General features: G+C 32.8%; 2 protein-coding genes across 5 annotated transcripts; both read left to right on the top strand.

Annotated features, from left to right (window-relative positions):
* The first annotated feature begins 1,098 nt into the window (after nt 1–1,098).
* Nucleotides 1,099–4,662, top strand: LOC131671251 (SID1 transmembrane family member 1-like). Of its 3 annotated transcripts, none has more exons than XM_058947535.1 (9): nt 1,099–1,332; nt 1,460–2,025; nt 2,100–2,250; nt 2,324–2,407; nt 2,492–2,818; nt 2,891–3,425; nt 3,498–3,766; nt 3,834–4,043; nt 4,116–4,662. In XM_058947535.1, exons 2-9 carry the CDS (start codon nt 1,499–1,501, stop codon nt 4,401–4,403), a joined length of 2,391 nt encoding a protein of 796 aa, XP_058803518.1. In that variant the 5' UTR covers nt 1,099–1,332; nt 1,460–1,498; the 3' UTR covers nt 4,404–4,662. The 3 variants fall into 3 exon arrangements, with proteins under 3 accessions (XP_058803518.1, XP_058803519.1, XP_058803517.1); XM_058947536.1 differs by having other exon boundaries at nt 2,471–2,818; nt 3,525–3,766; XM_058947534.1 differs by having other exon boundaries at nt 2,471–2,818.
* Nucleotides 4,663–5,339: 677 nt separating this feature from the next.
* Nucleotides 5,340–10,938, top strand: LOC131671270 (titin-like). 2 transcript variants are annotated; one of them, XM_058947560.1, is made up of 8 exons: nt 5,340–5,681; nt 6,155–6,292; nt 6,377–6,445; nt 6,530–7,162; nt 7,252–7,694; nt 7,779–8,820; nt 8,902–9,495; nt 9,603–10,938. In XM_058947560.1, the coding sequence occupies exons 1-8, from the start codon at nt 5,544–5,546 to the stop codon at nt 10,182–10,184; spliced, it is 3,639 nt and encodes a 1,212-aa protein (XP_058803543.1). In that variant the 5' UTR covers nt 5,340–5,543; the 3' UTR covers nt 10,185–10,938. The 2 variants fall into 2 exon arrangements, with proteins under 2 accessions (XP_058803543.1, XP_058803542.1); XM_058947559.1 differs by having other exon boundaries at nt 7,252–7,703.
* Nucleotides 10,939–10,950: the final 12 nt, after the last annotated feature.

Genomic DNA, 10,950 nt, shown 5'->3' with positions numbered 1-10,950 from the left:
CGAAAATTTATCTTTGAGTAGTGTATTTCCCAAAAACATTAAGTATATATTATTTTAGATTAATATTATTCAAAATTATTATGCTTTTCATTTCTCCTCAAATCTTTAGCTTTCTTCTGGGCAGCACTATATGCATATGCACAATGCTGTGCCGTTTGCAAGCTATCTTTATTTATGTTAGAAAGTTTATTGTGGTTAAATCATCACATCATCATTAATAATCTGTATTATTTTCGTTGAAAAACTTATCATACCGACAATGTCTCACAGATAATTCATAATAAGTCAAACATAGGCAATACTAATAATAACTAGTGTGTTAAATATGACGATTTTTCGGTGTTTTATCAGGAAAATATATCTTTCAGATAAATTTTCATGTTTTTGAAATGAATAAAATTTTACTTGGCAATATATGAATAGATCCTTAAATAATAATAAGATAACATTTGCTTGAAAATAAACTCCGATCGGATTTAAACCCTCATACTTCCAAGCGTATAGCAAAATAGAATGCGTAACTATACATACTTTAGCGGAGAACTTGTGAAAGTATTTTTTAATGTTGCTGGTCGCATATATTCATTGAACCTCGTTGCCCGTAGGGCTTTGGGTTTAGTAGTTAGGATTAATTATTTATCGAGTTTTAAAGTATGTGCTAAAATTTGTATTTTCAAACATAGATTTTTTAATCATACCAGTGTTTTAATAATATATGTTTTAATTGAGATGTATGCATGATAATTATGGGATATATTGTAGCTCTCGACAGTCTCGACATCGGATTGGACATCTCAGAGGCAAGTTACCATATCACGGTAATTTGGGTTTGCGGGTGACCGCCGCGAGAAGCGCCACCGCTACATTAAACTTTTATTCTTTAAAGTTATATCTATATGTATATCTTATATATTATGATTTGAGTTATGTATACCAGAATCTCTGTGTCTACTCAGTACTCGTTTTTGGTACTGTTGTATATAGGAACGTACACCAGACAGGCTCCTAAAATTTAGCTAAAAATCAAGGGAACAAAGGCAAACTTGTACATATATATATATATATATATATATATATATATATGTTTTGAGAAGTTGACAGTGCTCATGCACACTAGTGAATGACAATTATCGAAGTAATAATATAGTTACATTCACGAATTATATTACAATTCTATTGTCTACGTCGTGATATCACAAAAGAAATGAAATTCAGCAAAAATGTTGATAACCAATTAGACGAATAATGAAAGTAAACAAATATAGGACAAGATGGTCAATTGATAATCATTTGTAGTCTGACCAAGAGTAGTCTGCGCTTTTATTATCGAAGGTAATCTAATATTATATACTTCATAAAGAATAAAAATAAGGAAATCAAAAATGAACGAATAATAGAGATGGTTATGCCAATTGACATATGCAGTAACAGTTTACACGATTGTGTACTTTTTTTGCAGTGATTTGTAAGAATCATTTGAAAAGATTAGCTTATCAAAATGCTGAAAGAAAAGATACCATGGGTTAGGTGTTTAATGCTTGTGCCAAATGCTCTGGCAATTTTGGTCTTTAGTACAGTTGTCGGTTCTTCCAACACTGGAGAGGCTCCAGCTCTGAATCCAATTGTTAATATAGCTAATTATAGTTTTCCATACACATGCTCTATCAATTCTTCTACAGAATTTGTATTTCTCTTTGGAGAAGAAGATAAAAATTTTACAGGTGGAGCTAGAATATATGTACAAAGTGAAGATGCCGATAACGATTACCCACTAATTGTTGTTGTAAGACAAAAAAAGGGTATTCTTTCATGGCAAGTGCCTCTGTTAGTAGAAAATAAAAATTTAGCCAATCCTATACCTTATCGTGAAACAAGCAGAACATTGTGTCCTTCTAATTATTATAAAGATATCAGATTTCACAAAGCTGATCAGTATGTTACAGTTAGTATATCTACTGCTAGTATTAAAAATATTTCATTTTTCTTGAGGCTTAATCCAATGAAGCATGAAGAATTTTATTTGAAGTAAGTAATTTATTTTATTAATATTTCTCATTCAAAACCTGCTTAAAAGATTATAGCAATTGATGAAATTTCAGATCTGGAGAAAAAAGAAATTATACTATTACACCTTCGAAACCTGTCTATTTTGGCTATGATTTTGAAGGTTTAACTGATAGCTCATCTGTACTGATTAGTATTAAGTCTGAATCATTAGTTTGTATGACTTTTTCAATTCAAAACACATCGGTATGTATAGTGCACATATATATGAATAGAAAAATCAAATAATTCAGTTAATGTAATAATTTTTATTTTATAGTGTCCTGTGTTTGATTTGGAGAGAAATATTCAATATGCTGGATATTGGCAAACTGTTAGTAAACAAGGAGGAATAACAGTGCCAGTAAGATAATTTGATTTATTCTTAAATTAATTTCTTACTCTATGATATAACTATTAAAAATAGGTAATTTTATTTTTATTGCAGAAAATGAAATACCCTAATGGATTTTTCATAGTGTTAGTTGTAAACACAGATGACAGTGAATGTTCAACAGATGAAACTATTATTGATCGATCAAAATATGTTGAAGTTGAGATTCAAAATAGCATTACTACAAATGAATATGTTTTTGCATCACTCTCTGTATTAGGAATGTTTACAGCATTTTGTACAATATATATTATTGGTTCTATATGCTGTAAAGTTCATCATTCAAGAATATTACGAGAACAGTCCATTCAAGATGACTTGGATCAAGCACAGCAGGAAGCTCAATCACCAATTCCTCAGTCTTCTTTAGGTTTCCAAGAAGTACAGGAATATTATTTGTTAAATAAATTATAATTTAACTGTTATAAAAATTATCTTACGTTTCTTTTTTAGATTATGCCAGAAGATGATTCTTCTCTTGATGAGGATGATATCGATCTTATGGAGGATGCTCTACGTGATAAAGATGTTATTCGCACAAAATTGGTTCTTTCTGTTTGCGATCTAGCCAGAAAGGAGCCGAAAATTCTTAGAAAAAAATCACGCCTTTATGTTTACTATCTTATTACTATAGCTATATTTTATAGCGCTCCTGTGATACAATTAGTTGTGACTTACCAAAATGTTCTTCATGTCACTGGGAACCAAGACCTATGTTACTATAACTTTTTGTGCTCTCATCCATTACAATTTTTATCGGATTTCAATCACGTCTTCTCCAATTTAGGATACATTTTGTTAGGCTTGCTGTTTATTTTTATAGTTTACATGAGAGAGAGATATGATGACATATTGTATCACATAGATAGAGGTTTTGGTATCCCACAACATTATGGATTATTTTATGCAATGGGATTTGCCTTAATGATGGAAGGAGTACTATCAGGAAGTTACCATCTTTGTCCAAATCACAGTAATTTTCAGTTTGGTAAGAATATTTCAAAAAAAGAACATTGTTTTTTAAATCTTATCTTGCTAAAAATTTTAATTCATATTTCAGACACAAGTTTTATGTACATTATTGCAGTGCTATGTATGGTCAAGATTTATCAAAATCGTCATCCGGACGTCAACGCTCAGGCTCCCGTCACTTTTGGAGTTTTGGCAATTACTATACTCTTAGGACTAATCGGGGTTCTCGATGGTGAATTGTGGTTCTGGATATTATTCTCAATTATTCATCTTTCCATGTGCCTCTTTTTAAGCGCGCAAATTTATTACATGGGTCGTTGGAAATTTAACGGAGGCGTATTTCATCGAATGATGCTGGTAATTATCAATATAGAGCTTTACAGGTCAATTATAAGTGGTTTTTACAATTAATAATTTATTCCAGACGATGAAACATGATGCACGTTCAGGATTGATATATTTATTCCGTCCGCTATATTGGAGGCGTCTACTACTGCTTATTCTTTGTAATTTCTGCAATTTTGGACTTGCAGTTTATGGAAATATGCATCATAAACAAGATTTCGCGACCTATTTATTGCAAGTTCTTATGTCGAATCTAATTCTTTATACATTCTTCTACATAGTTATGAAGGTATACTATAAATCAACCTATGGTAATGATTTGAATTTAAATATTTAAATCATAATGTTTTTCCAATTTCAGCTGTGCAATCGAGAGAAAATAATGTTTCAACCGTTGATCTACCTGATTCTTTCATTTTTTACGTGGGGTGGCGCTCTTTTCTTTTTTACCAACAAAACCATTTCGTGGGCTCTGACTCCGGCGCAATCAAGAACACATAATCGTCCATGTATCGTCTGGAATTTCTTCGACTATCACGATATTTGGCATTTCCTCTCAGCTCTGGCAATGTTTTTCTCATTTATGGTGCTGCTTACACTCGATGACGATTTGGCTAATGCTCATCGTACTCTGATTCCCGTCTTCTAAGACGTTTACTATAAAGTCATTATTCTGATTGCTAATTTTTTTATAGAGTTGAAAGTTTTGTAAAGTTGTGAATAAAAAGACTGTGATCTCATGACATATTTTTAATTAAAGTTTTTAACTCAAGTTGAAGTTGAAGATTATTGAGAAAATTATATGAAGATTTATCTCATAGCGTTAGTTGTTCAAATCTTATTTTTTATAACGTAGTAGTTATCACCACAATAAGGATTTGATTTGAAATAATAAAAGTTTTTTGATATAATAGGTAATTTTGTATACAAATATGCTAAATCTGCAAAAACGTTAATTAATTTATTACATTTCATATATAATATAAATATATCATTTTTATACACTCTGAAATGTAATGCAATAAAAAATTATTGGATAATAATAAAGTGAATTTATTCGATTTATGTGCCTTTGGAGTGTTGAGTTATAGTAAATTTTTTATTTATGTTTGTATATATAAGCTTCTTTTGTGTGTGTGTGTAAAGAGGCTACAATCTTTGAAAAATCTTCGAGGAATTCTTTTAACAATAACGACGCAAAGTAATCTTTAAGCAAGGCAGAAATATTGACTTGTTTATTGATAGAATAATATAAATTAAAGTAAGAATAAAAATCAGATTTTGTTCATTAAATATTAAAAATATGTATAATAAATTATACCTTACAAGTATTTGCAGATTGCTTGAAATTTCTTTAGGACAAGTAATTTGCTACTATTGTCATTGTGTGATTAAATAAATAAACAAATGATTAGCTCGTTGGCCAATGGGCAATGAGCAATGGTCAATAACCATTGAACAGTATTGTGCTACAGTTGGCACTACTGCCTTGGTTACGATGACATCTATATGTATATAGATCTGACATGCATTTGCCACTCGCGCCCTTTTTCCCCCACTCGGCTCTGCACAATCCGTGCGTCGGTGCGTTGAGCATTCAGCGTTGTCTTGTCGCTATCGGGACTTGGAAGGTGCATCGACGTGCCTCGAGTCGACAACGGAATCGCACTTAATTTTTATTCCGATCTGGCTGCGTAACTTTAAGAATCGCGTCCATTTCAGATTTTTTAAGGTTTATTATTGCCGATGCGTAGATAGTGCGTGTACCTGTATCTTTTTTATCATCACTATGCCGAGGAAACGCAAGTTAAACGACATGAGCAATCGCTGCCGCATTTGCTTGGCCAGCGATGCCTGCACTAGTCAACTTTTCGTCGACTGGCTCCAGCCTAAAATCCAAAATCTTGAGAAATGTTCCTCCATTGAGGTGAGGTTTTTTATTTGAAATTTATTTTTAATTTTTCGACGATAACTTGGCGTAACGCGAATTGTTGTAATAGTCAATTGTTTGCAACTTTTTTTTATTTTTAGGTTATGTTTGATAAGGGACCAAATGGCATTTATTTTTACAGGAAATTCGTGTTTGTTTAACTTTATTGTTTTGATTTGATTAACTGTGCTTTGATTTTGTAATAATTGACAAACGTATTATAGAACACGTACTTCATTGTTTTGCAATTGCGCCATAAGTGGATATTGTTTATTTTTCTCTTAATGGTGCTAATTAAAAGTTTATTTTATCTTGGATAGTTTAAATAAATGAAGCACAAGTTATAATTTTTGCGCGCTTAAATATTCATATCAGTAATTGTTTCAATGCATCTTAATTAATTATTTTTTTAGTCATTTTTATTTCGAATTCTTTTATTGCATGGTGTAAATAATTTATTTTTATTACAGATACTGGATAAACCCAATTATCCAAAGAAGGTTTGCTACATATGTCTGTACAAATTGGATATGTGGAATGAATTTAAGTCACAATTTATGAAGACTAATCAAACTTTGATGAATCATTTTAAGTTTGTTGATACACAGGTGAATAAATAGATCTTTCAAATTAAAAGTGCATTTATCTGCTATTGAATATCATTAAATAAATTTTACCTTTATTTACTTTAGACAACCGAAGCTGACAAAATTATTGACGTAGAAAGTGCTATAGATGATATATTTTCAGGAATAGATGGGGTAATTGAGTTTATTATTCTTATTAATATTCTGTTTCTATTTATTCTTTATTGTAAGACAGTATAATGTTAATTTTTATTATAGAAACGTCCAAGGGTGGTTGTGGAAGAACTTAAAAGTGTAGGCTTTTCTATGGACAATGATGAACCAATGAAGTCACCTCTTTCCCCAACAAAAACATCTATTTTAAAAAATGTGGATTCAAATGTTGAAGCAGTGATTATTAATGAGACTGAGAAGAAAGTAATTACAGTTAATAAGAGTCACACTTCAGATTCCTCCAGTTCACCAGTGCGTAAAATATCTCGTGCTAAGAAAGTTGAACGAGAGGCATTAACTAAACGTTGGGAAGAACGTAAAAATGCTCTTTTAGCTGCAACAGGAGAAATTCCTTCAGAAAGTGACTCTGACAATGGTACACAACTATCTCCAGTACAAAAAGCTAGAGCTAAGTTCAACAGTAGTAGTGAGAAAGATGAACAAAAAAGTAAAAAGATTCAAAGGGCTTTAAAAAATTTGGAAACAAACATGACGGAAAAATACACGGTTAGCTTAGAAAATGCCATTGCTGAAGACGAGAGAAAAACTCGATCTAGACGAGGAAACGCTGAAAATCAGGTTAAAGAGGCGATACCGACAAAAACTTCCAAAACTTTAAAGATTGAATTACCCAAAACTGATATTCAAAAGGAAATGACAACACCAGAGAAAATATCGGTTGATTTCTTTGATTTTCAATACAACTTTTATTATTTCTAATTTAAACTGCATCATAAACATTGATTGGCTAACTACTTTTGTTACAGGAATCTAATGCTGATTTATCTTTGAAAGTAAAGAGTAAAGAGATAGCAAAAGAAGAAGAGCCAATAGAAAATATTGCCATCGTCACTAAAAAGCCTCCTGAAGCTTCTGTAGTAAACCAGCCAGAACAATTCAGAGAAGAGAATGAAATAGAAATTATCGACGTTGATGACACAAGCAGCGTAACTCCGGTCCTACCTTTAAGAGAGCCTGCTTTTACTCCTCAACTTGTTACGTCGGAAATTCAATTAGGAAATGCGACGTATGTTGTGAGGACAACGCTTGGTTTACCAAATACTCTGTCGTCAAAGAACGATATTTCTTTGAAGACAAATGGAATCAATATTGATGCTATTAATCAAGAAAGTGGCAAAATTGATCTTTTAAATTCTATCCGTTTGCAAGATATTGGAACAGAAAGCAACTCAGATAGTAAAGAAAATGGGTTAGTATCGTAAGTTGCTGAATTTTATTCATCTTATTTTTCTAGAAAATCTTGCTGTTCCTTTACTTATGAATTTTCCCACAGGAACATCGAAAAATGTCTTAATATTGAAATTGAAGGTGTGGAAGTGGAAGCTCTTCAACGAGTTCAATTAGAACTCGCCAAATTTATTAATGAGGATATTCAAAAGCGACTTCTTGAAGAATCTACAGCGCAGAACGAAACAGATCCTAATAGTCTCAATTTTAAAGATAGTTATGAGTCATTAGAATATCAACTGAAAAACATTGTTGAAAAAGTTCTACGTAAAAATTACGAGATGGAAAAAAAGGACACTATGGCACCACATAAAAGTAGTAAAACAATTTCACCAGAATTCGCCAAAGAAGCAGAGAAGTCGCCTGTTTTTCAACCGAAAGTTGCGATTACTAAATTCAATCTGGGCAAGTTATGTAAGATCTATCACATAAACAATCTTCACATTCTGGAGGAAGTCAAAAGACAAAGCGGAGTAGTGGGCCCACTTAGTAAAACCCTAGGAAAGCGAAATCAACGGACGCTCAAGTTACCAAAGAGGTACGACGACTTTGATATAACTCTGCCGGCAGGCTCCGAAGCTGTGAGAACAGCTACACCGACCCCTAAACCTCCTATGACCAAACGTGCGGACAGCCCAATTACAGTTGTGCCAGAAGTTGTTCAGAATGATATTATTGATGAGTCAATAATTGGAGATACTTCGGAGCCTGTAATTGAGCCAATACGAGAAGAGCCAGTGACTCAAATTGAGATAATAGAGAATAATGTACCCACATCATCCTCCATCGAAAATGAATCACTGGTTCAAGAAGTTAAAGTAGACGAAAAGAAAAAAGAAGCAGAAAAGAAGACAGTAGTCAAAAAGCCTATTGAAAAGAAACCTGTAAAAGAAACTATAATGCCTGCGAGTAAAGCAATAACATCACTACAGCCAGTATTGACCATGATAAAGAACGCTCAACCGCATGTCGAAACAATTCTTCTTGTTCCTACAAGCCCACCAGTGAATGCACAGGTTAAACCGATCGATCCAAAAATGAAGCCGTTACCATCTTTGGCAAGTAGATCGTCGCTTGGAAATGTCAATGTAAGTATATAAGTTAATAGTTATCTATATATTTATTATAGTAAGGAATTATGCATAAACGAAGAACAAATTTTTCTGTAGAATAAATCAAGTCTTAAACAAATGCTTCCTACACCATTGCCAGTAAAATCTACACCCAAGCCATTAACACCTAATAGCACTCCATCCAAGGCGATAGTGAAACGCCAGCGGCACATATGTGGAATTTGCGGCAAGGAATTGTTCTCGAAGGAGGAAGCTGAGGCACACGTTAAAAGCCACAAAACTGATTCTTTGGCATTGAGCTCGAAGCCATTAAAGCAAATTTTACCTAAGGCCAGTAGTGGACTAAAACCTACGATAGTAACAACGACAACAGTAACATCTCCAGCTGTAGAGTCTCAATCTCAGTCAAAGACTAAACCTAAGCCAAAATTGATGAGGTGTAAGAGGTGTCAAGCCATTGTCGAAGCAAAAGAGGTCAGATCGCACGTCTGCAATTCCGTCAAATTCAATTGCACTTTGTGCGAATGCAGCTTTGGCGCGGAACATCTATTGCTCGAGCACATTGAAACGCATGCTAGAAATAATAAGATTGTCAAGAAGACGGATGTTAAACCGACTCAGAAATCGTTACCAAATAGTAAAACTACTCAAGAGCGCGTAATTGTCATTGCAGAATCAAATGAATCTGCGGTAAAAATTTTTTCTTTTTTTTTACAATTTTATTTGACACATGACCATTATTTGAAAACTTATTAAAATAACAATTGAAAATGCTAATCATATATTTATTTTTCCAGTCAAATGAGCAAGAAGAAAACCTAGGAGAAAACCAACATAGCTATTCGTGCTTTGTATGTGATAAAATTTTCCTCGAAGAAGACCAGATGAAAGAACATTTACAAATGCATTGTGAAGAGGTAGCGAACGATAGCGACGCTGATGGTCACCAGTGTGCGTTCTGCGGTGAGAAATTCCAAAGCGAAGAAATTCTTGAAGCTCACGTTGGAAACCATCTCAAGGACGACGGCGACGAGAAAATAAATATGATAATAAATATGGAAACGCGACGGGTTCTTAAACCCAAGAAATCAACATCACCAGTGTTCAGATGCGAGCAATGCACGGAAACCTTTAGCTCGTCCCTCCAACTAGCTATGCATTTACCTGTACATGAAGATGAAAGCATGGTTATCGAGGAGGAGCCAGAAGAAGATGAGCATTATGTGTGCAATGTGTGCGACGAGATTTTCGATTCTCCTGATGAACTCGCTGAACATCTCAACACTGAGCACAATGGCAACACACATATGTGCATTCTTTGCGAGACTTCATTCTCTAGTGTAAGAGAGCTACAAGAACATGTCTCTACCCATCTGTAAATTTTTAAGCTACGAGAATTTCTCCTAAATTATAGTTTTTTGTACTTTCCGAAGACAAATGATAAGTTTGAAGCACTTCAACTTTGTAAAATACAGATGAAGCAGAACTTTTGAGTTGATTGTACTATGGATTTTTATTGAGTCAATATGGTACGTCAGGTGTTTTGATTAAAATTAAAAAAATACATGGACAATGTGTGTGGTTATCAAATGACATATTGTAAATGGTAGGACGTTTGGGAAAACAATTGTTTTTAGAAAGAAAGAGTGGAGTCGATAGATTTGAAAGCCAATTATTCATTAATTTTTTATCTGGTTGATCATTCAAGGATCGCCTTTTAAAATAATACTTCTTTACATAATTTAAAGTGGGAAATGAAATTTTATTTATTTACAGTTCTGAAGTAATTTTCTATATAATATCTCGTTGACTAAAATAGCTTAATAAAAATTTGGAAACTAGTATTCTCTAATTCATTTACGCTTCAAAAATTCCTATCTCTATGTATGTGTTTATAAACTTATAAACACTGGATATGTATTGATTTATCTTTATCCTTGATTAAGATGAACTTATTTAATGTAATTGGTTTTAGTAAATAATAATTTTACTGAATGACGAAGCGTAATTTAGAGTAATGCATGTAATTATTTGAAAGCCATAAAATCATTCTTTATGTAAATAGCATTGTCTTAAGAAGATATAAGACTTTTCATTTCTTGTACTATGCTGTATAGATATTCAATTATATTTCTAACATCAACG

This window comes from Phymastichus coffea, unplaced genomic scaffold (assembly GCF_024137745.1).
Source record: "Phymastichus coffea isolate CEN01 unplaced genomic scaffold, Cenicafe_Pcof_1.1 PCOF00122, whole genome shotgun sequence".
Lineage (NCBI taxonomy): Eukaryota > Metazoa > Arthropoda > Insecta > Hymenoptera > Eulophidae > Phymastichus > Phymastichus coffea.
Note: the sequence above shows the minus strand (reverse complement) of the source record. Positions and strands in the feature narration are given on the sequence as shown.

Excerpts from the sequence above, each read along its gene's own strand:
- LOC131671251 (XM_058947534.1), top strand. The coding sequence starts at position 1,499 with ATGCTGAAAGAAAAGATACCATGGGTTAGGTGTTTAATGCTTGTGCCA. Across the intron at positions 2,026-2,099 it reads CATGAAGAATTTTATTTGAA|ATCTGGAGAAAAAAGAAATT; the intron begins GTAAGTAATTTA and ends ATGAAATTTCAG. Across the intron at positions 2,408-2,470 it reads AAGGAGGAATAACAGTGCCA|GTAATTTTATTTTTATTGCA; the intron begins GTAAGATAATTT and ends TATTAAAAATAG.
- LOC131671270 (XM_058947559.1), top strand. The coding sequence starts at position 5,544 with ATGCCGAGGAAACGCAAGTTAAACGACATGAGCAATCGCTGCCGCATT. Across the intron at positions 6,293-6,376 it reads TTAAGTTTGTTGATACACAG|ACAACCGAAGCTGACAAAAT; the intron begins GTGAATAAATAG and ends TATTTACTTTAG. Across the intron at positions 8,821-8,901 it reads CGTCGCTTGGAAATGTCAAT|AATAAATCAAGTCTTAAACA; the intron begins GTAAGTATATAA and ends ATTTTTCTGTAG.